Source organism: Talpa occidentalis, unplaced genomic scaffold, assembly GCF_014898055.3.
Source record: "Talpa occidentalis isolate TD23 unplaced genomic scaffold, MPIMG_talOcc4v2.1 talOcc4.7, whole genome shotgun sequence".
Classification (NCBI taxonomy): domain Eukaryota; kingdom Metazoa; phylum Chordata; class Mammalia; order Eulipotyphla; family Talpidae; genus Talpa; species Talpa occidentalis.
Window position 1 is genome coordinate 52,978,854 of NW_023605083.1, and position 27,981 is coordinate 53,006,834.

The window sequence follows — 27,981 nt, forward strand, 5'->3', positions numbered from 1 at the left end:
GAAATTCATTAGAGGAGACGGTTCACTGTCGACTGATTTGTTCATCCTTATTAATTTTTCCCACATCCATCCTGTGGGAGAGGGAAGGGCAATGTTTTTTATGATGTAGGGTTAATTTCACCATAAGACCTGCAGGAAAAAAAATCCATTTTGACTAAAACCCAGACTTTTTAAAATGGGAAGTGGATATGTCTGGGATTGAACACTAGCTTTGGAATGATACTCCTCAAACCCAGTTATAATGCACTTGACAACAGAAGATGGAAATTCAGGCTGCTCACTGCTATAGCATCAAGCCCAGCTGCCGCTGATAGCATCTAAGAGTATGGCCTATAAACAACCCTACCCCCTGCTTCTAGAACTTTGTTTTTTTTAAAGTTTTATTTACTTATGCATACAAGAACTGGGGTGTAGGCCAGAGGTGGGGGCGGTGAGAGGATTCACCAGAGACAGAGTGGGGAGCAGAACAGGCAGATCTACTGAAATACACTGCTGAGGGGAGCAGCAGGTGAGAGAGGAGAGGTCTGCTGTGCCCTGTGGATCAGCTCCCCGGCCAGGGATTGAACTCCTGCTGCAGTGGCTGTGGATAGCTTCATAGTGCTGTGACTTAACCCTTTGTGCCATCAGGGAGGCCCACCTCTGCCTCTTCCATTTGCTGTTTCCCCAGCCTGGAACTTCCACACCCACTCTAATCCTAGCTTAGATGCCTCCTCTTCTGGGAAGTCTTCCCTTATCACCCCTTGCTCTGGTCAGATATCCTGGACTTCCTGGTAGGATGGAGACCTCATTCTAGTCATCCCCAGTAGAGTCTCACCTGAATGCACCGTCCAGGTCCCACCCAACTTTTTTTTTTTTTTTTTTTTAAGATTTATTTATACAAGCACTGGGGTATAGGCCAGAGGCGTGGGAGGGTGAGAGAATTCACCAGAGACAGAGCAGGGAGCAGAACAGGCAGAATGACCAAAATACACTGAGGGGAGCAGCGGCGAGGCAGGAGAGATCTGCTGCGCCATGTGGGTTTCTCCCTGGAAGGCTGGGAATCGAACCTGTGCTGCAGAGGCTGTGGACAGCTTCATAGTGTGGCACTCAACCTGCTGTGCCACTGGGGAGGCCTCTCACCCAACTTTGTATTGCCAGTTTCTGTACCCTTCTGGTCTCTGTATGCATGTGGAAAGTGATAGCACATCATAGAGCTGAGTGAATGAATAAAGTATTGATGCTTATACAGTGAGAAACACAAGTTTGGGGGGGTTTAGGAAAATCAAACTGGCAGTAGTATGATTAGAATTGGGTAAAAATTGCAAGTTCACTGACCAGGTGAGGTTGTGACCACTCCTCGGGGTGTGACAGGTAAGGAGGATTTGGGCAGAAGTAGCTGTTGTGGGCCAGTCTACAAAAGGACAAGGTGCAGAAAGGACGGCAGAGAAGTAACTGGGGCCCTGGGCCCACCTGCAGCGATGTTCCAAGAACAAAGACCACAGACTGTGCTTGAAAACATTTATTTCCTGGGTGCTGGAGCCACGTGACATGACACCTTATGAAAGCAGGATGGAGAACACAGCCTGCGGGCGTCACGTTGCCCTTGACAGCAGTAGTCACGGCACATGCCCTCAGCCTCTGAGGGGCCGTGGGCCCTTGCAGGGAAATGTCCTGAGGTTGGAACAATCATGATAATCTATGTTTTGGGTTTTGAAGAAAATTTCAGACTGTGTTAACATTTATTCTGATTTTCTTGCACATAGTTATGGTGCTGGACCCAGCCTCATGCAGACTTGATGCTTGGCTGTCACTACGGGGTTTATCCACCCTGCCCTCTGGTCTAGAGCTTTCCAACTTGAATTTTAGGCAAACTCCAGATGGTTCAATTGGTTTCAATGAATGTGCTCATTAACAGACACCTGATGTGTTTCAGTTACTTTCTCCAGGGCCAAAGCACCCCTATTCCTCCTGAGAGTTTCCCTAAGTGTCCTACCAAGTCATCGCCCACCTGTTCAAATCCCAGGGGAATGAACTTCAGCTCGCCAGGTGGAAATCATCCCGGAAGTGGTGGTGGGGAGAGGGGGAGGAGGCGCTGCATAAGGAGGGGATGTGCACAGGTGCCCCCTGCAGCCCCAACTGCCTACAGACAAGGGCAGCTTCTAGTCTGATCAGCTGATTTTATTCCCAGAAGGGGCTCCGCTGCCTTAAAGTATGAAAACCATCCATCTAGTTTCACTTTCCTTCTGATTCAAATGAAAAAACTAATGTTCAGAAAATGAAGGGGACTTGCTCAGGGTTACACAGCAAGCTGGAGATGGATTCCCAAATGGACTTCATGTTTCTGGATTCCCAGGCCCGTCTCCTGCTATGCAGAATGTCAGGGTGAAGCCACCCCAATATTACAGATATGATGGCCAGGCCTAAAGGCTGAAAATTCAGTTCCAAAGGACTCCCTCCAACATGAGCTGCATGAGTGTTATTAAGGTAGAGACAAGATTTGATAAGCAGCTCCTGGAGGGTGGGAGCCTCCATACATAGTTTACATAATTATGAGATCATCCTGAGAAGCAGCACCTGGGGATGAAAAGGGTACCAAGGAGTCTAGGAGCCCTGAGTTCTGGTTCTGCCCAGAGGCCTGCAGGCCTTGGGCCAAGCTCACTCTCAGAGCCTGGCTTCTCCTCTGCAAGGCATGACGAGCTGGGGAGGGGTGTGTGTGTTCATACTCTCCCCCCTATCAACCCGCGGGTGGGAAATGACTGTAGGTGGAAAGTGTTTCATGAACCTTAAAGACTGTTCACATATGAGATCCTAGTTCTGACTTAAAAGATTTAAATTGCCTAGGGTTTTTTTTTTTTTTTTTTAGCCCAGATATTTCATATTCTTCTTCTTAATTTTTTTTTCCATTAAAAAGAAGCAAGTAATCCTTATTCCTAGGTGAGGTCAAAATATCTATGAGTCAAATGTATTCTACCACACCCTAACTCTGTAGCCAAGACAGCACCTGACCATCTGCACAGTTTGGTGTCCAGAGACCACGTCCCACTCTCAACTGGCAGAGAACACTGGGCATCTTGGTCCCCAAATGTCCAATCAAGAGAGTCCTGAGTCTGGTAAAGAGTCCCATATAGTACTAAATTTCTTCATAAAAGGTAAATGGCAGGAACAGAAGAGGGACAGGTAGCTGTCCACAGCCCAATAGGAAGCAATGGCATTTGGTTTTGAGGGCATATCACTGTACAAAGACTGCTAAGATCAGACTTCCTGTGCCTTTTTTTCCCCCAGTGGGTCATTTTACTCTGGGATGGCAGGACTAGAAAGGAGACTGCTGATATCCATTCCAAATGCCACAGTCACAAGTGAAGAGACCAAGGCCCACAAGGGAAGGGACTGGAGGTCACAAAGCAATTAGAGGTCAGGCAGAGAACAGGATCCTCCTCCCTCCTACAGCACACATGTCAGTCACAGTGCCCCCAGTTACAGACATGAGGTGAAGAGCCACAGTTAACATGTGCCCCTCAAGCCCTTTAGAATTATAAATATACCAGAATGGGAGCTCCTCTGGGAGAGGACAGTTTGAAAAAGAACTTTACAGAGCAATGCATTTCAAAAGTATAAAAAAGTACATGCACATGTCCTGCTAGAAACTACACCTGCATACAAATCTAGTTTGTATCTAATTTTAAAAAACATACAAAAGGGGTCGTCTACAAACACAGTTCTGATTTTTCATGAGGCAAAATGATCCGTAACTTGTCTTTCCTGCCATCCCGTGACCGGTGTTTCTAAGACCCTAGGAAGAAGAGAGGAGAAATAATTAGAGAAAAGAAGCCTGCTTGGCATGACCAACTACTTGTTAAATGGAAGGTAGGGAATGATCTGGAATGCCCATGGGAGCAGAGGGGCCTGTGAAGCCCAAGAAGTACATGAAAGGCCAATAGGTGGGTGTTTCCAGAAGGCAGATTCCACTTAAATATGAGGAAGGACTTTTAACTATTAGAAAATCCAAAGATGGCATTTGGGGTCATGAGCTCCGTGTCCCTGGAGGTATGCAAGCAAGAACTGGCAAGGCTGCATGGAGCAGGAGAAGACCTAGGTGGTGGTGATGGGCTTAAAATTCCATGGTTCTTTGTGGCTTCCTTTTGAAAATGATCTGAAATAAACATATTCATACTCCAGAATCATTTCTGTTAAAGTATACAAACACCTATGTGTGTATGCATATATATATACTTAAGAATTAAGTATATATATATATATATATATGGGTGGCTGACAGCATAGTACTGTTACAACCACAGCAAAATTCTTCTGCTTTTCATACACGATGAAACTTGCGTCTTATTTTTCCTGCTCTATTAAAAACCCGTTGGTCAGCCTTGGTGATGGTGCCTGTCTGTGGCCGTTCCTTCCTCTGTTCCTGTGAGAGGATTGTGAGCCTCTGCCCATGGCCTCCCGGGGGAGGAGCAACATCTGTCCTCCAGGGCTGCTGGAGTGGTCCTGTGACTTAGCCCGTGGACTTCTGCAGCTATGACACAAGTCGTACCTGAGCAGAAACAGCCTGTGTGCTGGGCTCGGCCTCTTGCTCATGTCCTTGACCACAGAATGGACACACAGCTCACTGGGGCTGCTTCTCCAGCTGCATCCCCAGACAAGGGAGTGGAGACACAGCCAGTCCACACAGATGTGAGCAAAGGATAAAGGTGATGGCTGTGCAGCAGCAAGCTCTGCAGGTTGTTAGGCAGCAACAGATGGTTAATAAAGGGGTGCATTCAGAGTTCACCTGCAGGGGGCAGATGCTACTCCAGCTCTCATCCAGGGGACAGAGGACTAAGAGCCACTGGGTGGGGGAGAGGCAGATTCTCCTGGAGATGCTCTGCTAAGCAGGCACACACAGTGCTGAGGACAGACGGCAGGGCCTGCAGACAGTAGGGCTGCCCACAGGGAAGAACTGGAAGCAGGCCTGCCTCCCTGCATGCAGGCTTCCGTGGTGCTCTCCCCGGACAGTGTCTGCTCTCTGGCCTTCTCTAGGAAGGTCTGGAGGGAACAGTCCCTTCAGTTTCAGAAACAGAAAAAAAGACTGGCCTTTCCCACCTTATGGACGCCCATCACGTTCACAGGTCCTGTCTCTGCATGACGGCTGGGAAGCCTGGGGTGGTGTGTGTGTGTGGAACATATGAGTCTCTACCTGCTTACTGCATTACATTCCTGCTCATTTTGCTCTCCTTGATTTGCGTATTGTTCTTTTTCATTATAAGCCATCTCAATCTCTTGTGACCTGGTGTGTAAATAGTGAAGAGGACTTAGAACAGGTACGTTACTGCATCACAGGCGGTCCTCCAGAGCTGGCAGGCGGGGCGCCTGGTATCTGCTGGGCTCTGTAACGGTCACCGTGCCATGGGACTGGGCCTCCCCAAGCATGTTGGCTGAATGGCACTGGTACACCCCCTCATCTTCCTTTCTCAGGGGGTTGATCTAGAAATCAAGCAAGCACATTGTATGGTAAATGAGTTAAAAATCAGGCTTTTTACACCCTCCTGTTGTCATTAGCCTCTGTGACCAGCACCTGCGGTCTTGCACGTGCACCTGTAACTATGGACACCTGAGCCCCAGAGCACAGGGCATGCGCATATGTAAACATACACCTGCGCTGGGACAAGGGGATATAAGGGCAGCGGGCAGCGGGCAGCGGGCAGCGTCGCTCTGAGGCAGAAGGGACGAGAGAGCGGAGACAGCCGGAGGAATATTGTGAGAAAGCTAGTCTGTCCCCTGAATCGGCATTAAAGGCCTGTGAAAATCTACTGAAGGCTACAAAATTGTCTTTTTTATCTGCGAGAACTGCCAATGAAACTCCCTGGCCTGGGATGGTTGCAAAATGCACGTTTACATGGTCAGATGTGGCACAGCAAGATCACGTGCTTATTTGGTTCTTTGGGGAGCACTTGTTCCCTCTCGGAGTAAGAAAGTCGACTCCACTCCTGCTCTTGCCTCAGCTGCCGAGCCGCCCGAGTTAGTTCCTTCTCAGCTCCCTCTCTACCGGGGCTCTCAGTTTAATGCTTCCTCTGTACCCCTGTCCTTTGCTGTCCCCTGGTCCTTTCGCTCCAGGAGATAGGGACAGAGCATAAGGAAAAGACTGAAATGTGAAAGAACAGCGGTCTTCTGAGCAAGGACTGGCCCACGCCGCTTCCAGCAGAGGCAGCCTAAAAAGCCACAGACCCTCCTGCATCCGGCCTGTCTCAGTGGAGTGGGGAAGAGTCCCCAAGACCCCAGAGCTGGGGTGAAATGAGAGCACCTCAGACAGCAACCAGTGCTCATGCCATGCATGGCGTGCCCCCCACCAGCCCGCTGCTCTTGCCTCCGGTTTTGGTAACAAGTGCTCAGCTGTGAGCCACTCTACAGACCAAAGGTCCATGCGGTCATCTCATCCTGAACCCCTGCCGATTGGGGGTGAGCAGTGAGCGTCACTACCCGCCGGCAACAGGAGACTCACGGGTAAGTCAGAGACTCCAGTGTGGCAGGGCCCCGGGATGCTGTCAGTCCACAGTCCTCTCTTTACAACCGTGGACACTGCTGCTCAGACAGGCAGTGGCGAGCCCAACATGGAGCCCTGTCTCACCCCTCCGTGGCGTTCTCCACCCTGGCAGACATGCTGCAGGTGGCTCCAGAGAGCTCTGCAGGCACCAATGTGCCATCTTTCCTCTTTATCAGCCACGTGCTAGTGTGTCATTGTCCTGTGGCTGTTGTAGCCAGTTACTACAAACTTAGTAAACTGAAACAATACAAATTCTTTACCTATTCTTGGGGTAAGAAGGCATCCTACTGGGTCTCTGGGCTAAAGGTTAAGAGGTAAGCAGGGCTGCCTTCTTTCCGGAGACCCCAGGGGAAAATCCGTGTGTTGACGTTCCCATTCTGAGGCTGTCTGTGTTCTTTGGCTTGTAGCCCCCCTTTTCCATCTTCAAAGCCAGCAATGGCAGGTCATGTCTTTCTCACATGACAATCTCTCTGGCTGTCCCCTTTCTGCCTCTCTCCCACATTTAAAGAACTCTTGTGATGACACTGGTCCCACCCAAATAATCTAGGATCACATCCTCATTTAAGTTAGCTAATCAACAACTTTAATCCCTTCTTGCCACATAACAGGGATTAGGGCATGAACATCTTTCCAGGCCAGAACTCTGCCATGGCAGATCACTTATGCTTTCAGGGGTTAAAGCCTTTGCCCTGCTTTTCTGAGAAATGGACAAGAACAGCCTTGAAGTGTGTAATGTGTTATAGATATACAAAGGGTGCTTTCTACAGGCCAGTCAGTCCTAGCTATTAATTCTAAACAAATGAGACACTTACCAAAATCCAGGCTGTGGTCTCGTGGTCTGAAGGGCCCCCCCGCACCTGGACAGCTATATTGACATGGTCCCCAGGCAAGTCTTCCAGCACCTGGGTACCCTCAGGAGACTGGGTGACCTACAGAGGACAGAGAAGCCAGCGTGGTTTAGGAAAAACATAGTGGACAAGGATCACCCCACTGACTGCCCTCACTGTCCTCATTCTCCTACTGGCCCAATGTCCTCATTCACATCCAGCACCTCTTATTCCTACCAAAATGACATCAGTAGCTGTTAAAACCTAAATGTATGTATGGACAGCACCCCCTGCTAGATAGCAGGGATGTGGACACCACCAATTCAATATGCTATGGCCCCTGTCAGGGCTGTTAAGGGAACAACGTGCCCTCTGATGCATGCCAGTCTCTCAGAGACTAATCTGCAAGAAGATTCAGATTTGGAATGAGACTGGGTTATCTGCTAGGTCTTTCTAAAACCAGATCCAGTGGTGTAGGCTCTAATTTATTCAAGCTGATCTAGGCTGGAATAACAGCAGAACTTCCTAAGCCAAGGAAGCAAATGATATAAGAAGGATGGTAGCTCCCCCTTCTCTGGGGAGGACTTTGGGGGGCAAAGTTTTGAAGCAAAAATCTGGAGGTAGGGGAGTGGCATATAAGGTATCTTAATTCTCTGGTCCACATATAAGATATACACACCTACACACTTTAAAGAAAAAAGTTATTCCTCTCCCCTCCCCTCTTCCCCCCAGGAGATCTTGGATAGAAATACCTTCCTCCATGTGATGACAGGACTAGGCACAGCCCTCACCTCACAGGACAGATACACTTGTGCACCGGTGACATTGTGAACACTCCGGGGTGGAATGACAACCACAGGAGCTGGCAGAAAAGACAAGGAGCATGACCTTTATTTTACTGTCAGGGTCTAAGCACCGGCCTCTAAAACTCCATGGGCCGAGAGCCTGTTGGGTCAGTGTAACAGGGGAGCAGCTGAAAACCCTCCACACACAAAGAGCAGGTTACTCCTAGGCAAGGAATCATAGAAGAGTCTCCCTTAGCCCTGGATGGATGCCTACATGTTTCCCGGCCCACCGCCTTTGTCCTACAACCAGGCAACTTTCCAATGTCACCCAGCACGCTTGCAGCAGAGCTCCTGTCTGGCCTCACTCCCTCCCAGGGTTCCTTCCAGGCACCCAGATGCCATCTGCTTACAACTCAACAAAATGACAAGAGGCAGGCTCTGGGAGGGGCTGGTGTCACTTCACCAGCAGCGGAGTCTTCTAACAGATGGGCTTTTCTCCTTCCACTTGGAGGGCGTTTCAAAGAATAATGCCATGCAGAGCAGCTGCACTCACCCTGGTGCCCACACCCGCTGCGGTCTGCTCAAGACACCCATTTGCACATCCTAGAAGCACAGATCCACGTGGTGGCCTCCCTCACTCCACACACACCTCCCCAATCCAAAGGGCAAAACTGCTGACGATGGAGCTTTTGAATCAGGGACTTGGCAATGTGGGTCAGTGTGCAGATGGGAGAGAGGTGAGGGAGGGCGTGGGCCCTCGGGATGACCTGGAGAGCTGGCAGGCTTCTGTGCTAGAAATGCTTAGCTGCGACTCCTCGCTTGCCTCCTCTCTGCCTGACATCTGCTTTGCTCACACTGGGACTGAAAAAATCAAGTTCAGCAGCCTCAGCCTTGCCTTCAGGTCCTCCATCCAGTCCTTTGGTGCCCTCAGGGCCCACACTGCCTGCCTTCCCTCTGCAGGGACTGTAAAACCTCCCCCCCCACCCCAAGCTCCAGGGGTGGACAGCTCCCCACCTGGCAGGACCTAAAGGTTATGCAGCTAAGACCAGGACCAGAGGTCTGACCTCTTTTAGCTGCTGAGTCGCACCCTGCCTTGCAGTCTAGGTGCTTCCATCTGGTCTCACCTGCACTGGGCGGCCCGTACTGCCCACCTTGGTATGCAGCCCCATGATGTCTTGGGCAAGGTGCAATGCAGAGGTCCTGTGAGGGAAATGCTTTCTGTTGGGGTGCTGGTGTAGAAGGTGGAGCTAATGCCCCCTGCTCCACAAGGTGGTTCAGCTGGTCTAATCGCAGAATGAGTTGGCAAGTAATGGCTCAAGTTACATGACACACAAGTGGGGGCAGGAGCAGGTCTGGGAGACAGATGACTGCATGAACAAACACACTCATTCTCCGGCCATCAAATAGCAGTCTATGACTCCTGGGGCTTGATCTGGTGTCTCAAGGACAGCCCTGCCGTTCTCCACACAACAGCTCTGGGGAGGTAGAGGGTGCTGTCCACCTGGGTGAGGCTGCCAGAAAAAAATAACAAAGGGCAGGAGACAAAAAGGCTGGAGAAAGAGGGGCAAGAGATGGGGAGACAGGAGCTAGATATGAGACTGGTCTGGTCTTTCAGACAAATGGGAAGTTGATGTTTTCAAGCTAATGCCAAAAACTCCCTGGTAAATAGCCTTAGATGACAGTCTCGAATTGGAAGGGCCCTCTGGCATCCCAACTCTCCCAGATTCCCTGACTGTCTGCAGTGTGCTCATTTAGCTTCTCCTTGTATACCTCCAGTGACAGAGCACTCACTACCTACAGAAGCCAGTCCCTTCCAATCTTATCCCCTTCTGCTAATAAGAAGGTACTTGGCCTCACCTGGAGCTAAGACTTACTTCCTTGTTCCTCCTACTTGTCAATCTCAGGACTGATGAACTCTAGTGGGTTGAATACAGGCATTGCCACCCCACCTGCTGGCTGCCCTCCCCATTCCCAGCCTGCATGACCCATCCTACCTGATTGACCCCCAAGCACCATGCCCTAGACATGTTCCTGAGCATGGCCAAAGTCCCCCCCCCCCCATGAAACGAGGTCCCAGGCGTCTCACATTGCTGGCTGCCCCTCAGCCACCTGCCTGGCTGCCACAAAGAATCACAACATCCTGTGCTACTCCGGCAGAGGCCCCATCTGCAAGGGATGACAAAGAGAATCTAATGTATTCATGTCCTTCGGGAGCCCAAACCAGTCCTCAAATGGCTCGCTGTGGGAACAATCAGAGCCGTGTCTTCTTCCAAAGCCCTCAATGGGCTCCGAAGGGACACTCAATCAGTGTGTTGTATTTTCCTTCATGTGAAGTCATAAATTTTAAATGAGATTTCATCCATCCTTCTCAGGCCTAAATGAATAAACCTGTAAATCACATTTCATCTTTCTCCTCAATTTTCACTCTCCTCTTTCAATAACTGCAATTAAGAAAGAGTGTCTTAGAAATAATGTCTGGGCCACTGATTTTGTGGCAGAAAATACCATTTCTTTTACAAAAGAGTGGCCTGCTTTGGATGATAAAGGGACAATCAAATTCTCATCTATTTAAAAATTTACATACAATACATTTACTCTTCCCGGGTACAGTTCTACATTTGGACAATGCATACAGTTGTGTGATCCCACTGTAACTGAATTCTGTTCTCTCAGAACATTTCTTAAAAGTGCTTTACGATCATTCTTTGTCATAACAGTAGCAATGGTGGTAACGCTGTCCGGGCGGGCACCAGCACTTGCTGTCTGCTTATAGGTTGTGGGAGAATTTTCTAGCAGTCTCACCAGCTGCCAGCTAGGGGAGCTAGCCAGGGTCACCCAGTCTGAATTGGCGTGGGAGACAAGGGCCTGGCTCTGAAACTTGAGTTCTGTTACCCCATTTTGCCTTCTCTCCAGAGGACACCCGCACATACACTACTGCTTTCACCCTCACACCAGCCCCACTTTTATCCCCATTTTGCAGATGAGGAAAGCAAAACTCAGAAAGGTGAAGGGGCCTGGAGGAGCACCCTTAATTCCACACTGATTTCCTTTTAATGGTTATTGATTAACCATTTGTGTACATAACTAATTTCAGGGAGCTGGCCTCCCAGCTCAACACATGCACATGCTTCACTCACTCGACAGCCACCCTCCACTGCCACTGCTCTTACACAGGACCCCACCCCCGTCCCGCCGTCCACCGAAAATCACCCTATTTTTGAGTCTGTGTTATTTTGTTCCCTACTCATTGTTAAACACTTATCTGACTGGCCTCCATTCCAGAATAAGAGCAAGTTCCTTTGAGATTGTTTGTGAGTCCCCAAGAAAATTCCCAGGTTCACCTATTTGTTAAGAGAACTCACAGGACTCAGCATAGGTATGTTCACAGCTATGATTTATTACGTAAAGGAGACAATGCAAATCAGCAAAGGGAAAGGGCTCGGGGGAGATGATCAGGGAAAGCCAAAATTCCAGATCATGACGAGCATTGGTGTGGAGGATTGCACATCGTGTACAGAGTTCAGGCACAGTGAGCTCCCCTTCTCAGCTCTGGGAATGGTGAGGACCCTCCTAAAATCCCAGTTTGCAGACTCCAGGCCAGGGTGCACCTTGCCAGCAGACCTTTCTAAGGAAACAGTCACAGAACTGTTCTTTCCTGCACAATGAAAACCTCCAACATCACCCCCAGGGAAGAGAGTGTGTGCGGATACCACGAGATGGAAGCTGCATCCTCAACACCAGCAGGACATTCCTGGTCCCCAAGGGCTCATTTGAGGGTGGTGCTGGGGTGCTTAATGCCAATAACAACCCCAGAGAGGTGGGATCCAGGTTCAAATACTACCCCTGACAAGCCCCAGGGCTGGCACTTGGATTCAGTTTCTTCTTTAAAATGGGCACAAAATTCATTCTCCTTCCCATCCCCTCTCTGTAGGCTGTTGTGAGGAATGATTACAAGAACCCCTGCAGACCATAAAAGGCTTCCACAGAAGAATCTGAGCACTCAGCAGCTAGGTGACCCCCCAGGTGATCTGCCATAGGTGCTTGCTTGGGACCCTCTCCTGGACTCTGCTCAGCGGGGATATGTGTGGGCCCTGCCTGGAGGCCCCAGAGGCATGGCCTCGCTCTGGCGAGCCTCATAATGTCCTGTTCTGGCAGCCAGAGCTACCACACTCTTGGAAAAGTCAAGGTTTTCCATTCTATCTGCCTTTGACAAAAGAAATGTGGTCTCTAAGATGCAGGGCAGTACCTGGTGAGTCCAGTGTCTGAATGCGCCAGCTTCATCTCTAGCTCTTGCTAAATTCTTGTATGCTTCTGCTTGTGCCAACAACAGCTCTCAGATGGCACAAATGCACTCATCAGGTAACACAGGAAAGTCATCCAGGGGTGCACGGACAGAGGCAACACTGTGGCCGGGCAAAAGGGTACCCAGGGAAATGCCAGTGCTGGAGGTCCCTCGCCAACCACAGAACGTGGGCAAACTGCTAACCATTTCCTCCTTATCTGTAAATGAATGACTGTGGCCGCACATCCTCTGGGGTGAAAGGGGAGACTGGATATCACTGTGTTATTAACCGCGTGGGTTTGTACAAATGAAAAGGGTCGATGTTCTTATTACAGTGTGTGGGGATCTGTCCCCACCCCATCAACTAAAGTGGTCCTTGATGGCCAGAATGCAAGATCTTTCCAAATGCCTCTGAGATTTCTTTGAAGTTAGCGGTGCTAGGGAAAGACGGAATATCAGAAGTCATCCCCCCCAGGGCCCCATCTGCATGTATGAAAAAGCACACAACCAAAGGGTTTAATGATCAATGTGCCGAACAGCCCTGATAATTTATGCTAATAGTCATGTTACAGATGTGGAACGAGAAACAGCTTAATCCGGCTCCCTGCAGCCTGTGCCTCAAATCCCCTCCTGCGGCATGAAAGGCTTTTGAGCACGAGGCCCCCTTTCTTTGTCCCTCTCACAAAGTGGTATTTGCTGCTTCTCCCGGTTACCTGGTAACACATGCCTTGCACAGGCTGAGATTTCTAAGTGGAGCTGGAATTTCAACCGAGGTAAATTTTTTAAGACACAGGATCAAGCTCACAGAAGCTTCGGGGGCTGGGTGCCCCAGTGGGCACTGGCATGGATTCTGTTCCTATTGAATTTAACATTCAAACCCACCCCAACCTGCTGTGTGTAGGATCACAATCCCCTCCCTGTGTAAACAAAAGGTGGGGGGAGAGTACACTGAGCAGCCCAGCCTTTTAAAGTAATGTGATGACAATAATAATGCCACGCCACCTTGTAGTGGAGGAACAGAATCAATAATTTAGTACAGAATGAAGTTTCACCCCTCAGCCTGGCCCCCAAGAATCGCGATGACTCTGTCCTGAACTACCCTGGGGCCTCCTCCCTCTCCGAGCCTAGGTTCATGCTGGGTCTCCCTTTGTCCCCTGCTCAGCCCAGGGATTTTCTTCTGGTCTTTTGGGCTCCTCTCAGATGCTTCCTCTTCTGTGAGGCTACCCCATCTCCCTCAGGAGCCCTCACCCAGCTCTAGACAGAGGCACTAGTAATAGGCCTAGAGGGAAAAACAGGAAGGGGGATCCAGACTGAGAAAGATTGCAGGCTGGCCTGCTGGCAGCCCCATCCTAGCCAGGTTGCCAGTGAGTTAGACATGCATGGCCCCATGTGAAAAGAGCCTGAAAACCCAGTATGGAGCCCCAACTTGACTGGGAACCAGCCAGGTTCCAGGAAATTCCCTTCCGCGCACCTCCATTTTTCTCTCTATTCAATAACTGTGAGACCTGGCTCAGGTAGTCGTAAAAATCGACTAAGATGTATACAAAAGCAGTGGCAACAATAAAGAATCATTCATATAGGAATACAGTGGATCTTCGATAAATGTGCACTGATGACAGAATTACTCTCAATATCAGGCATTTTGGTATTTCAGAGAATGAGAGGAAAGGTCAGAATTTAAGCCTGAAAACTGTCTCCAAATGGCACTTAGGGGCACGTATAAGGATGCTACCCCACAGCTGCACAGTCTAAAAACTGTTTCCGGAGGCCTCATTCCACTGAATCCAGGCTCACTTATATTGGGAGTTGTGCAGGGTGATTTTATTTCCAATATAGAACAACAGCTGCTGCTCCCACTGGTTCAGTTTTTCTTCAGCAGGGATCCCTAGGGGCATTGTTAAAAAGTGCTCCTGCTGTGTCCTCTGAATAAAGGAGGGCTGGAGGGCAGTGCAGAAGGAGGTGCCCCCCTTCCCTGGGAAACCATCCCCCATCCACACCTTCAGGATTCACAGTGACACAAGAAAAGCAGGGCCCACATAAACATTTCAGGACAAAAAGCAACTGGAAAACAGTGCGAGGGTCTGCGGTGGATGGCACAATCACTGGTGGGGAAGGAGGGCTGGATTCTGGGGAGGCGGGATGCCTGTCACGAAAGGGATCATTGAAAGTGGCTTCGGAATGGCCTCCGATTGGCCCTGTGAACATCTTCACTCCCGGGGCATGTGCCTGGGGCGGGCTTCAGTGCCCGTAGATCAGAGTGGAGGGGCTGTCACATTTACTTGTCATTTGGTAATTTTCAATGAATTAGGGGTTTGGGGTTTCCATCTGCCATCTGTCCGCACTCTGGTAACCATAGCAACCGCCACCTGCCTGACTTAACGCTATCAATTCCTGTCCTGAAAGAGCCCTGAACGGGGTGTTGGGGACCTGGGGGTTGGTCTGGTTTTACTGGTCACCCTGGGCAAGTCTCCTGTCCCGCTGTGTCACTGTGTCTTGGTCTCCACTACCTAATAGCAGATCTGTCCTAAATGTCTTCAAGGTGCTCTCTCTCTGCAATAGACACCACTCCAGGGGGCAATCATCTGAGCCCATCAGCACAGGCTGGATTCTGGGGCCCTGGTCAGCATTTCTTCTGTCTCCTGCATGTGGAATGAAAGTGTTACTTGTCTAGAGACAAAGAGAACTGCTGAGGAAAGCAGACTTGTGAAAAAGAAATGGCAGGAAGGAGTAGGAGGAAGGAGACAGGACTAGTGAAATGCCAGGGGCAGAAACAAAGGTTCAAAGAGGAAGGCACCTCAACAGCGCTCTGCAGGAGCTGAGTGGGCCCAGGGGAAGAGACCAGCTCAAGGTCACTCAGGGAACCAGCAGGGGTGCGGGAAGCCTCAGCCAAGTCTTTCCTTCATCGGAGGCCCATCCAGGTTGCAGGGCTGCCCCGGGGCCTCCTCAAGGAGCTAAGCATTGTTTTCCCGGCACCTTCCTGCCCTGTCTCCAACAACCAGCTGGGTCCCCAGGGTATGAGTAAATATACCTTGAATGTTAAGGGGGTGGGGTACGGGACCGGAATGGATATTATTAGACACTTCCCAAGACGTCTTTGTTGACTTAGGCATTTTGGTCTGGACTCGTTCTCCAGGCCCAGGTCAGAATTCCGTTCAAGATACCTGAACCCCAAGCTGAACTCCTTGGTATTCATCAGCCACCAGCTCAAGCACTCTCTGCCCTCACCACCCCCTCCAGGCAGCATACACACCGGGAGTTCTCCAAATCCTAATGGGCCAGCAGGGTGCTTTGCTAGACATCCCTATCCTGCTTTCTGGGTGATTTTTATTTAACTTTAAAAACTTACACACATAGAACAGGGACAATGATAGCACCATAGATGCCTTTGCTGTAAAGTTAATGAAGCTTAAATTTCTAGGTCCCTAGCAATTGATGACTTTCTATTCCTTTACTTAAAGTGGAACACTCCAAATAATATAAACCTTAGCTCCACAAAAGCCAGGTGTGTTTCCTTTTCAGAGCTTAGGTTTCCAGGGGTCTGACCTGTCCTGGATGGGAGCTCCCTCGCGCCCCCAGCAGGGCCCCACCCAGGGTTCTGGCCAGGTTACTCCTGAGTCCTGGTCTGGGACTCCTCTTCCTCCTGCTCTGGCATCTTCATCTCCCCCCACAGCCCTTCCCTCCCCCTTGATTCAAACCACCGGGCCAGGCCCGGTGGTTAAGTGGGGGGGACTTAGACTCAGTGAGAATCATTCCATTCCCCACCTCCCAGCTCGTGGAGGCAAACATGTCAGGTCTACAAATAAATGCACGAGCAAGTACTTAAGTACCGAAAGGAGCAGCAGGCTGACCAAAATATTGAGCAGCTCCGTGGCTGTTGTCTCCATGAGCTTGGTAAGGAAGGAGGCAGGATGTGGCTTCCTGCCCCTGTCTCCCTCACCATGTAGCTAGATGAGAAAAAAACTGCTCCTGAACAGAAAACTGAGGCCTAGGTGGCGCATTCCATTGCTGTACCGGGGAATCTTTTGGCCCACACCCCAGAATTTGGGGTCCCGCTTCCTCCACCCTTCCCAGCACTGTGGGTCCAAGCCGAACTCACCAAATTCGCAGGGGCCATCGTGCGCCTTGTGCAGGTGGCCCAGGTGCGCGCGGAGCGCGTGCCGGGCGCGCAGGCGCAGCGCACAGACGCTGGGGTAGGAGCGGCCGTCGGAGCCGCAGACGGCGCCGCGCTGCGCGCACACGCAGACCCCGGTGCCCTCCGGTGCCGTCCCCGCGGCGCGGCTCGCGCACACCAGCCCGGGGCCACAGCGAGCGCCCGCCCGGCCCCCGCAGCTCGCGCCCTCAGCGCCCAGGCAGCGCGCGCAGCAGCCGCACTCGTCGCGCGCGGCGATCCAGGGCTCCGGGCAGCGCGCGGGCGCCGGGCAGAGCTCCGGCCGGCACTGGCCGCACTCGGGCCGGCGGTCACCGGTGCCGCGAAGCCCGAAGCCCGGGGCCAGCGGCGGCAGCAGGAGAAGCAATAGCGGGAAGAGCAAGGGCGAGCGTGGCATGGTCTGCTCCCGGACGGCAGTGGCGCCTCTGCTTCGCGCTCCGCTAGGAGCGCGCAGCGCAGCCACCCCGCCCGCCCCGCGGCCGCTGATTGGCCGGGTCTGCACCGCGGGGCGCCCGCAGACGGCTGCCGGCCCACAGCCAGCTTGGCGGGGTGGGCTCCCGCAAGCGCTGGGCGACAAGCTGGAGAATGTGCTGAGACCCACACTCTGATGCCCAACGGCCTCTTGAGGAAACAGATCCCGTCAAGACGGGAGCTTGCCCTAAATCGCTGTGGTGGCGAGGATTGCGTGTCCGGTGTCCAGATTCAGGGCTCCAATACTATGCCCTGAATCCTTCCAGACGCCGCACATTCTCTTGTCTTTTGCATTACTAAGTTTTCAAAGTATTATTTCATACAAGGATGATGTGGTTTGAAATTTCAAAGTTTACAAATGGGTGTAAGGATGAAAAGAGGGTTTCTCTTCCACCCTGTATCCCAATCCAAACCAGCCTCAAGAGGTCACTCTTGCCAGGTCCTGTGCACCTTTCTGGGAATATTGCACGCCTGTAAAAGCACGTGTGATTGTATGAACCATCTCCTTAAACATACATACACGCGCTACACATTACAACCCTCTTGATTTTTCATCTGTGGTATTTCCTGTCCCTTGCAAGCTCTCATCCTGCTTCCTGTGTAATTAATGAAGCATAGTTTAATTGGCTGTTCCTCCCCACTCCCCTTAAAACTACTTAGAGTCCTGGTGCATTTCACCTATACAGTGATTTGGATTGTGATGAGATGCTTTCTTTTGAATCGACAATGGGCTTTTAAATTTTGCACAGTTTTAAAGTCCAAAAGTTGTAGTTGTTTAACCAATATTTCCAAGCTTTTGTTACTACAAATAGTGCTCTGCTGAATGTTGTGGTGCACAAGTGTCAACAAATTTGTGGTTTAGTGGGGAGTGTGTGATGGAAACACATAGTGGAACAAGGTCTTGCAGTCAGTTATTTATTTATGTGTCCCCTATGCCTGCTTGGAGCCAGGCTCTGTGGACCCGTGCCTGACCTGGTCCTGGCAGGAGACCCAGACAAGAAACCCAAGGGAATGTTGATGGCTGGACTTTGATGTATAGCCAAGTGAAGACACTGGCTGGAGGGAGAGACTTGCTAAGCAGGTTTTATGGCTGATTTTTCCTGCCTTCACTTCCCCTAGCCTGCATTCATCCTGCGTTGTTTTCTTTGTCTGAACTCCTAGAAAAGAAGATAGCCTCCCGGACTCTGGGAAGACCAATGACAGCTCTCAGATATGTCCATTTTGCTTTTCAAGTCCTTCCTCCCTAGTTTGTGATCTTTCAGCGGATAACCTCACCCAACAAAGAGTTCCTTGCAGAGGCCACCTGATAGCGTGGTCAGAGCACAGCTAGCTCTTCCTGTATAAGCACATAGCATCTGTATGGTTAGGCATTGTGGGGGTGGGTGGCAATGAGGACTAAATATAATGTAGGCATAGTACCAGCAGGGCTGTCAGTCCTTCTTAACAATTGCTTTCAACCAGGAGGCTGCTGTCTTTACCTGGAATGGCCTTTTAAAGTGTTCATATGGGCCTCCCCTGGTGACGCAGCGGTTGAGCGCTGGGCTGCAAAGCTGCGAGCAGCCTCTGAAGTGCCAGTTCGGATCCCTGGCCGCCGGCAAGGGTCCCACATGGCACGACAGAACTCTCCTGTTGCCCGCTGCTCCCCTTCAGCAGTGTATTTCGTCAGTCTGCCTGTTCTGTTCCCCGCTCTGGCTCTGATGAATTCTCTCACCCTCCGTGCTTCTGACTGTACCCAGTGCTTGTATCAATCAATCAATCAATCAATCAATCAATCTTAAAGTGTTCATACTTCTTGCCCCTCTGCGCGCTTCTATGAATCTTTCTTAAGGAAAGATGTGTGAGGATTTCCTCCTAGAATTGGTTACCATAGCAAACAATTGGAAATGACCTGAATGCCCACTAACAAGCAATGACTAAATAAATTGTTATTTATACCTCCAACAATAGAGGATAATGTGGGCACTGAAAATGAGGAAGATGTAGGTAAACTGAAATGCCATTTATAGCAATATGGATGGAGCTAGAAGGGATTATGCTCAGTGAAATAAGGCATAAGGAAAAGAAAAATATCAGATGCTTTCACTTATAGGAGGAATATAGGGGAACCAAATAAGGAATCAGGGGAAAAATAATAACAGTAAAAAAAAATTAACAAGCGACTATAAATCAAAGACATTCTGCAGGGCAGGGGAAGGGAGAGGCATCTAAACAGGGAGGGAAGAGCACAAGAGACTATGGTGATGGTGCACGGATGAATGGGTGGTGGGAATTCTATGGGCACTACCCCTGAGAGGAGAAAGCATATGTTGTACAAAAATAAACAATGATGTAAAATATATATAAATAAATTATATTTAAAAATAAATAAACCTCAAAAAAGATGTTTGTAATGTGTTGTTTAGTGAATAGCAGTTATAAAATGTATGTCTAATTGTAAAGATGTGGTTGCACATACATGCAGAAATTCAAGATTGTTTAACGATATGAAGAAAATAGGAATGTTAAATGAACAAAGCAGAACTTGGAAATGAGATAAACATGCTGCTTCTCAGGAATATTCTTCCTAGTAACTTCAAACTTTTCAAATGGTTATGGCTACCCAAAGAGAGAATGGACTACTGAAGAGGTAGTAAGCTCCCTGTCAGTCTTGGCAAGGAGGTGGGGAGACAATCAAAGCATCAGGTATCAGATGAGCGGGTCTTTAAGTCTCTTAGAGTGAGCCACCTTTCCCATGGTGCAGTAGCTGACTCTGGCTGAACACACATGGTGTGATTAGCACATAAATGGTTTACCTGCTGTTTATGCAAACATTGAGGGAGCAGTAACCAAACAGTGTAATCATTATTAAATTAATGTGCTTAATGCATGGTTGCCTGGTCACATATACAAATGATCCATGTGCCTTTTAAGTGGTAGGCAGGGCATTATGTGAGACTGACTCTTGACAATTAAAACAGAAGAATCCAACACCCAGCTATCATGTCAAGGTAGAGAAAACATCCCATTGCTTTAAAGGTGATTGGCATCCATTTCCTTTTTAAAAATTGCCTGTATGCCCATAACCCAGCGAGCTCTGGTTCCCAGAGAGCGAGTTCACACTATAGACCACACCTGTGGGTTCTGTATGGTTATGGGGACATTTGGGGCTGAATTCTCCCACTGGGGCAGGAGGTTAAGCACCTCCCTTGCCTTGCATGAACTCCCATGGTGTGAAATCGTACCTCCTCTGCATACAGAAGAGGCTGGCTGACACCCCACCTAGAGTGGATCCATACATATGCAGGCGCCGCTGAAGTGGGTGTGAACCCCCCTATCCACACATTCCTTCTGCAACCCATAGGGTGCCCAGCATTCTCCGCCCTCTGGGAGCAACCTGTGCAGAGGACGGGGAGAGGAGCTAAGGTGAGCAGAGGGCTCCCCATGAGCAGACCCTAGACCTGAATCATAAGCCTAGCAGTCCAGTTATGCATAGAAGGCCCTCATCCAGGCCAAGGGCACATGAATGTGGTCTCTGGGCCTCAGACAGACATGGGTTTCTAGAGGGAAGCCCCATGAAAGAGGGTTGGGAGTTTTAGGGGGACAGATATCAATATTAGGAGGGACCATGGCAAGAGGAGAAGCTCTGCAAAGATAGAATTTCAGATGCTAAGCAGGGGTGATAACGCCTCTGATGGCTCCCCTGTTTGGGGACTGGATGACTCCCAATTCACCTCGCTACTTCATATCCTTAATTTGTTGATTTACAGATTCATTCTTCATTTGGCAAGCTTTCAGAGGGCCCCCACCAAGGTGTGCTAGGCTTGTGCAGGGCACCGGGGTGACAGATGAGTCAGCCAGGCGCTGTGTGGCTGACCTGCTTCAAGAAGTGACCTGCTTCACAAGAAGGATGGAAGCAAGTTCAGTGCATTAAACTCTACTACAGAAAGATGAGGAAAGAGTCAATTAGACATTCTGGAAAAGGTTCTTCCTGCACTGAGTTTTCAACAGCCAGTGGGTATTGCCTGGAAAGAGGGCAGAGAGAGGGAGTGCAGGTGGAGGCTCTGTGTGCCAGAGGCATGCAGCCCAGAGCTCCTTTCCCTGGGCACGGTGCTTGAGAAATGGCCTTTGCAGGTTCTGATCTGCTGCGCCTGTCTTCTCTGCGCAGCTCCATCCGGCAATTTGTCCCAGTCTGTCTTCTGGAATAGCAATCTTTTCCCTCATTCTCTGCATCCCATGTGTGATAAGATACGGGCACTAAAATCCTCTCCAGGGAGGACACTGTGCTTAAGGCAGGATCTTGCACTTTACTGCCTGGGAAGGGAACATAAGCTGCGTCCCTACAACATTGAGCCTTAGGGACTAGCAGGCTTCATGGCATGCAGGTGCTTTGTAAATATTTGTGACATGACCGAATGAGTAAGCGGTGGGGGGAGGAGGTAGATGGCACCTGAGAGTTCAATCCAGATGTCCTGTAGGTTGATCCAGAGTTTTATCTATTCCAAGAAGATAAAGTGGGGCCAGGTTGTAAAGGTCACTGAATGCCTAGCGGCGTGTGCATTTATTCTACCAGCAGGGGGAGCCAGACTTGTTTATGACCAAGAGGGAGGGGATGGCACTTTAAGTTTCATTGTGTTTTCAGAGAGAAAAATTTTCTCCAGTCAAGGTCTAGTCAATTGCCTCTGAGGTTATATCCACCTCAGAAATTCATCAGTATTATTTAATGAAGAAATCGAATTAAATCGAGATATATGGGCTCTTTTGTTTCTAAATTTAATAATTAAGCCATATGTCTGTAGAATAAGCCAGCCCTGTGATAAGCTCCCAGCACCTGGGAACCAGCACAGTGGTGGAGACACACAGTTGAATTTCCTTGTGTCATGTTCCCAGAGCTCTGGACCCTGCTAAATACAGGGTCAAATCCAGCAACTCTTCCTAATCTGGGTTCTGGTGTGGCCAGCTGTCCTGATCCTACCGCACTCCCAACTGTAGCCCCATCCCAGGGCTCCTGGAGAAACAGGTCTCCAGGGGAGTGCTAGAGGATTCTGCTCCATTCTGTGTTTTTATCAATAACTTGGATGAACTCAGCAAAAGTATTCAAATGCCCCTGAAGCTCCAAGATGGAAGTCTGTAGATTGGATGGAAGAAGTAATGTTGGAAAAGGCTTACTACCTAGGTTAGAACGACAGTGAGAAATCAAATGTTGAAATGTTCTACAGCTAATTGTCAAGTTCTGTGGTTGGATTGAGCGCTCAAAGGAGGAAGCCTGAGGGAGGGAAAATGAAGTCTCACACACGGGGTTGCCACCAGGTTCAAGAGGGGCCATGTCTGCATCATGGAGTCAGTTAGAAATAGGTCCTTCTTCCAATGACTGACTTTGTTCAGCTTATGCACTTTAGAACAAGCCTCTTAGCTTTCTTCCCACCTTAAGGTGGCGGCCTTACCAATCTCCCCAGAGCAGTTGGTGGCAATTCAATAGTGATTCTTCGTTAATGACATGAGAAGAATTGTACAATTGTGAGTAAAACTACCTTGATAATCCAAGAATTTAACCATTTGAAACTAGGCAGTGGCACCAGGGAGCCCCCCACAGTTGGGCCCTCCTGGAAGAAGTAGCATCTCCATGTGCCTGGAAAGAGAAGAGTTTACATTCTGGGACAGGGACCCAGTTAACTGTGATCTGACTATGTACTCCATGCTGTGTTCAATACCCAGGCACCCTCCTAAGTGTGTGCTAGCTCATTTCCACCTCCACGTCAGCTCGTACATGAAGTAGGCTTATCTCAGATAAAAGCAAGGATCAGAGAAGTTAACACTGTAATTTGCCAAAGTTACACAGCTAGCAAATGGAGGAATTGGCCCCCAAAGTCGCACACTAAGCTGCTGCCCCAGACTGCTTCTCCCATTATATGTGTTAAATGAGCAAATAAAGGCATCTGTCAGCTGAGCTGCCTGTTCACTGCTCCAGTTAGGACTCGATCAGTCCTTATATTACTGCATCTTTCTGGACAAGTTCTACCATCTGGTTCTTGGTCCCACTAGCAAGTGCTTAGCTCTCGGCCCGTTTCATGGTGAGATTCCTAAGAGAGATGACCTGCAGGGCAGTATATCCATCACAGATAACAAATTGATGTAGTTTGTGATTGGCTGCTCTTGGGGCTGGCACCCAGTCTATGTCCAGTAAGCAGTGGTCTGGGGCACACAGTCATATGGTGCCAGGAGATTACTCAGGCCCTTGGCATAGTTCTGTGGGCATGACAGATTCTGAGGCATGGCTAGTCCTGTTAGTCACTTGCCTCCCATAATTCTCAGCTTTCTTATTTTTAAAATCAAGAACTTGGACCATGGTGATCCTTATGGGTTCTTCAGCAATAGCTGCTATGACAAATAAGTCCCTTCCCCCATTGGCTACACATAGTAGGACTTTGTTTCTGGCTCACAGGCCCATGTGTGAGAGGACAGTTGGGGTAGAGGGAAGCTTCTTCCACATGGTAATTTGGAGACCCAAGCTCCTTCCATCTTGTGACCCCACCTCCTTTAGGGCCTTTAAATCCAACCAAGAAAAGGTAGAAAATACACACTTTCTTTTAGGTGTCGTGGCCCAGAAATAACTCACATCACTTCTGTTCACATCCCATCGGTGAGACCTGGTCCAATGCTTACCCTGGAAGCCAGGGAACTGGGGAATTTGGCCTCTGATTGGGAAGACCCTTCCTAGCAACAGTCTCACTTTATGGGAATAGGAGTTCCCTTGGTCAGCCACAAAGGTGGAGTTCTGCCACAAAGGTGATTCTGCCACAAAGGTGGAGTTCAGGTTTGAACTTGTCTCCAGTTCCTCCCTCCAGCAAACAGGTAGCTTTGTTTCCAAGTTGAATCCTGAAGCCAGTGGTCCTGGCTCCCTATTTTATTGCTTTGAGACAGAGTCCTAGTTTATTGCCCATAATAAATTTTGCAACAGCTCGGCAAAGTTCTGGCAGCTCAAGGGGCCAGTGCCCACAGTAGGGCCCAAAAAGAAATAGCAAGAATCCAGAGCGAGGAAACAGGAGGAATTTCCTGCTCTGGCAGCATGAGAAGGGGGAAGAGCCAAAAAATAGCCAGCAGTGTTCTGAAACAAGGAAGAGATTTGCTGATTCTCATTGCTCTAGTAAATATTTGACTGGATGTTTGCCTTTTCTCTGAGCGCTTTGGATACTGAGAAGAGATCTGGGCAGAACATCAGAATAGCAGAGGCTGTCGCAACCAAGAGGCGAGAGAAGTTGAAGAACAAGCTGGAGAAGCACACTGCTCCCCGGCGCTGAGAGCCGAGCCTTCCACCAGCATGCTTCCCGGCAGTGCAGGTAAGTCTTAGAGTCAGGCATAGGTAAGTCTTAGAGCAGCCACAGCCACCACCACATGCTCTTGGCAGCTGTCGTCTTTGGTGTTGGTGGTTAATGGAAACCAGGAGAAAGACAGAGTTTAGTTAATTTGTAGGCAGGCTGATGTGGTGGGAACTGGGGATCGGCTTTTGGGGCATTGAACAGATTCCTGTGAATGTTAAGGTTGGACCCATAATGCAGGGTGGGAAGAGCCCACATGTGGTGTCAGAGGCCTCAGGCTTGAATCCTGATCCTGTGGTTTCTGCCAATCTTAAACCTGTTTCCTCATCTCCTAATCAGGTATAATAAGCCCTATCCTTCCTGGCCATAGCTCTATGAAGATCATACGAGAACAAGAACATGAAAGGACTTTGACATATGTCCAGTCTTGTCCATATGTCAGGAATGAAGAATTCTCACTCAACGATTTAAGCTTAAAATATGTAATCTTAATGATCCTGGAACTTATTACAAAAATAGAACCATCACTTTCTGGGGGCCTAGTGTCTCTGTTTAGATTATTACGGGATGCAATGGAGGATGGGAGAGAGAAAAGGATCACGTGGAGACAGACAGGCATAGTGACAGTCACTTGGAGGAGGAGATCCCAAGAACTCCAGGTGCGGGAGAGAAGGAGGAAGCCTGGGCGCAGAATGGAATAAGGATTGTGACAGGAAAATGACCAGAGGGTGGCTTGAAGGACAGAGCGGGAAAGTCAGCTGGGTGAAAGGACATGGATTAGAAAGGCTGAAAGAATTCGCCTCTTTCTGCCCTCTCTCCAGCGGGCTCCTGGGCTGAGCAATAAAGGCTGAGAAGGAACAGGAGGGAGATGAGACCAGCTGTGGGCTTGTGGGAAGGTCCCTCTGTGTCAGGGTGGAGAGCAGATTGGAGGGGCAATTCTTTTTTTTTTTTTTAAAGATTTATTTATTTATGCATTCAAGAGCTGGGGTAGAGTCCAGAGATGTGGGGGGTGAGAGGATTCACCAGAGACAGAGTAGGGAACAGAAAAGGAAGATATACTGAAGTACACTGCCGAGGGGAGCAGCAGGAGAGTCAGGAGAGGTCTGTTGCGCCATGTGGGTTGCTCCCTGGTCGGCTGGGGATCGAACTCATGCTGCAGAGGCTGTGGATTACTTCATAGTGCAGTGCTCAACCTCTTGTGCCACCAGGGAGGCCCATTTGGAAGTCAATTCTGGAGGCAGGGGGCTACTGTGGATTGTGAAGTCCAGGAGGAGATGGCGGTGGCCTAGGCTAAGGGGTAGCAGTGGGAATGAGACGAATCTGGATTCAGCAGGGATTGGAGAGGTCCAGCTGACTGCATTTGATATGTTTGGGGTGACTCAAAAGGGAAGTACCTGAGGATCTCTGGCTTGAATGAATAGGTCACTGATGGGACCATTGCGGAGATGTAGACCCCTAGAGGAACAGGTTGGCAGGAGTGTTCTGTTGGCACATGTTGACTGGAGAGCCCATGGGACATCCAAGAAGAGGTGACCAGGAGGCAAGCAATTGCCATCTGGCCTCAGATGATAGCTCTGCGCCAGAAGCAGAGAATTCAGCCCACCCTGTTGTGCAGTTGTGCCCTCTGGGACCCTGACATTCTTTTGAAATCATTGTCATGCCCACCACAGGGCTCCACGCACTCCTCCCAGGAGCTCCTCTCCATCATGGTCATCTCCCTGAACACGGGCCAGCTTGTCAGGGCCCTTCTCATAAGACAGGGTTCAGGCCTGAGCATGTGGTTCAGATTTGTCTGACCATGAAGAGATGGGTCACTGACTCTCTGAGGGCCCCAGATATGGAAGCTTTATCAATGTCTTAATGTGATTTTAGCATGTAACAGTACAAATTCCCGTTTAGGACATGTAAGAAGTGGTGCTATGCAGCGCTGCTGTGCTCTCACTGGGCAACTCAGGCATCTGGTTTTCTCATCTGTGAAGTGGAGCTGACAACCTATGCTGTAGGGTTGTGCAGGATTAAGTGGGAGAGTAGCTGTAAGCACTTTAGTCCCATGTCCAGCAGAGGGTAAATATTCAATAAGCCATGGCTATTGTTATGGTTATTTTATCTTATTTATTTTTTAAAAGATTTATTTATTTATGCATACAAGAACTGGGGTACAGGTTAGAGGTGTGGGGGGTGAGAGGATTCACCAGAGACAGAGTGGGGAACAGAACAGGCATTGACCGAAATACACTGCTGAGGGGAGCAGAGGGCGAGACAGGACAGGTCTGCTGTGCCATGTGGGTAGCTCCCTGGCTGGGGATTGAACTCATGCTGCAGTGGCTGCAGATAGCTTCATAGGTTGAGTCTCAACCCCTTGCACCATCAGGGAGGCCCTTATGGTTATTTTATTAAGTGAAAAGGGATTGTTGCTTTGTTTTAAGAATGGTAGGGAGTAGAAAAACGGGTGCTTATCTTTTCTTCCAGCACTAGTTTTTCATGGACTTTCTCTCTTAACTTTTCAGACACATGTGAAAATACCCACATCCATACTCTCTAAGGAGGTGTCCACCTGGAGCTGTCCATTCCTCACTGTTCTCAAAGCTCAAAATGGAAGGGTAAGGTCAAGGCAAAAGAGAATAAACAGAAATCTGGACATGCAGATGAAGAAATAGAGAGAAAATGGGAGAAATATAGGCCAGACAGGAAGGCCAATTAATACCTCACCTCTCACCCTCAAGCTCAAAGTTAGTACCTATGTTGGAGTCCTCTGGACAAGGGACAGCCTCTCTGTGAACCTCGCCTTGCTGTGATCCAGCAAGACCTTGGGAGTGAGAATGTTTCATAAACTGTAAAGCACTGTTCTTTACCTCAGTGACCATAACTTGGCCAGGGGACCATCCCTCAGCATCTCTGCCCTGATGGACAGTGCAGTTCCCAACCTGGATGAACTGATTCTGTCTCTCTAGACAGTTAATAGCACCCAGGGTGTTGACCCAGAGGGTCTGTGTCCTTCGTACAGTGGTGCCTGTGTCTCTTAAGAGTTCCAAAGTGTGGCTAAGTCCCAAGCAGTCCAACCCTCTCAGTTCACAGATCACCAGACTGAGACCCACACTCCCCCACATCTGGGGAGCTGTGGCATTAAGCAGCTGGGCTGAGTGAAGTGTGAGGGTTGATAAGGCCTGGGGAAGACAAAGTCCATGGTCTGTAGTCCAGATAACTCCTGTTCTGTCCCAACAATGGGTCAGGAACCAGCTGATACATCCTAACCTCTAGTTATAGAGCCCATGTCTCAAGGCTGATTTCCTGGGAAGTTAATTAGTGAAGCTTACATCTCAAGGACACTCTTTTGCATGGGACTCTTCCAAAGCTCTGGGAGGCCGGGAGAGAACTTAGTTGTTCTCATGATCATGTTTTCCATAAGGTATGAAAAAATAAGATTTCTTTTGGTAGTTATTTGAAAAGGATATCCAAATTATATAAGTTCTGGACCTCATAGAACCTGAATCTGTCCTTGACTGTGTCTTCAAGAAAGGAAGGAATTAGATCCAATTAGCAGGGCAGTTCCACGGATAAGCAGGCTGGAGAAAGAAATATGGAAGGCGATTAATCCATTTCAGGGAGTCACATCACAGATGAGAGGCCCTGGCTCTGAGAAAGCAGAGTTTAAAAAGATCATATGATCTT

At 49.4% G+C, this 27,981-nt stretch overlaps 2 protein-coding genes across 2 annotated transcripts in view; one reads left to right on the forward strand and one right to left on the reverse strand.

Annotated features, from left to right (window-relative positions):
- Positions 1-2,836: 2,836 nt before the first annotated feature.
- IGFBPL1 (insulin like growth factor binding protein like 1) lies at positions 2,837-16,946 on the reverse strand. Its single transcript, XM_037493010.2, has 5 exons — positions 16,499-16,946; positions 8,088-8,197; positions 7,321-7,437; positions 5,298-5,451; positions 2,837-3,769 (listed from the first exon to the last, which is right to left on the reverse strand). Exons 1-4 carry the CDS (start codon positions 16,944-16,946, stop codon positions 5,302-5,304), a joined length of 825 nt encoding a protein of 274 aa, XP_037348907.1. The 3' UTR covers positions 2,837-3,769; positions 5,298-5,301.
- A 7,269-nt stretch (positions 16,947-24,215) lies between these two features.
- LOC119231943 (stimulated by retinoic acid gene 6 protein-like) overlaps positions 24,216-27,981 on the forward strand; it is a 30,163-nt gene continuing 26,397 nt past the window's right edge. Inside the window, exons 1-2 of the mRNA XM_037493782.2 lie at positions 24,216-24,333; positions 26,820-26,912. Of these exons, the coding sequence (XP_037349679.1) occupies positions 26,905-26,912 (8 nt within the window). The 5' untranslated portion in view covers positions 24,216-24,333; positions 26,820-26,904. The remainder of the gene's footprint in view (positions 24,334-26,819; positions 26,913-27,981) is intronic.

Excerpts from the sequence above, each read along its gene's own strand:
- IGFBPL1 (XM_037493010.2), bottom strand. The coding sequence starts at position 16,946 with ATGCCACGCTCGCCCTTGCTCTTCCCGCTATTGCTTCTCCTGCTGCCG. Across the intron at positions 8,198-16,498 it reads CGATGGCCCCTGCGAATTTG|CTCCTGTGGTTGTCATTCCA; the intron begins GTGAGTTCGGCT and ends CTTTTCTGCCAG. Across the intron at positions 5,452-7,320 it reads AGACCACAGCCTGGATTTTG|ATCAACCCCCTGAGAAAGGA; the intron begins GTAAGTGTCTCA and ends CTTGATTTCTAG.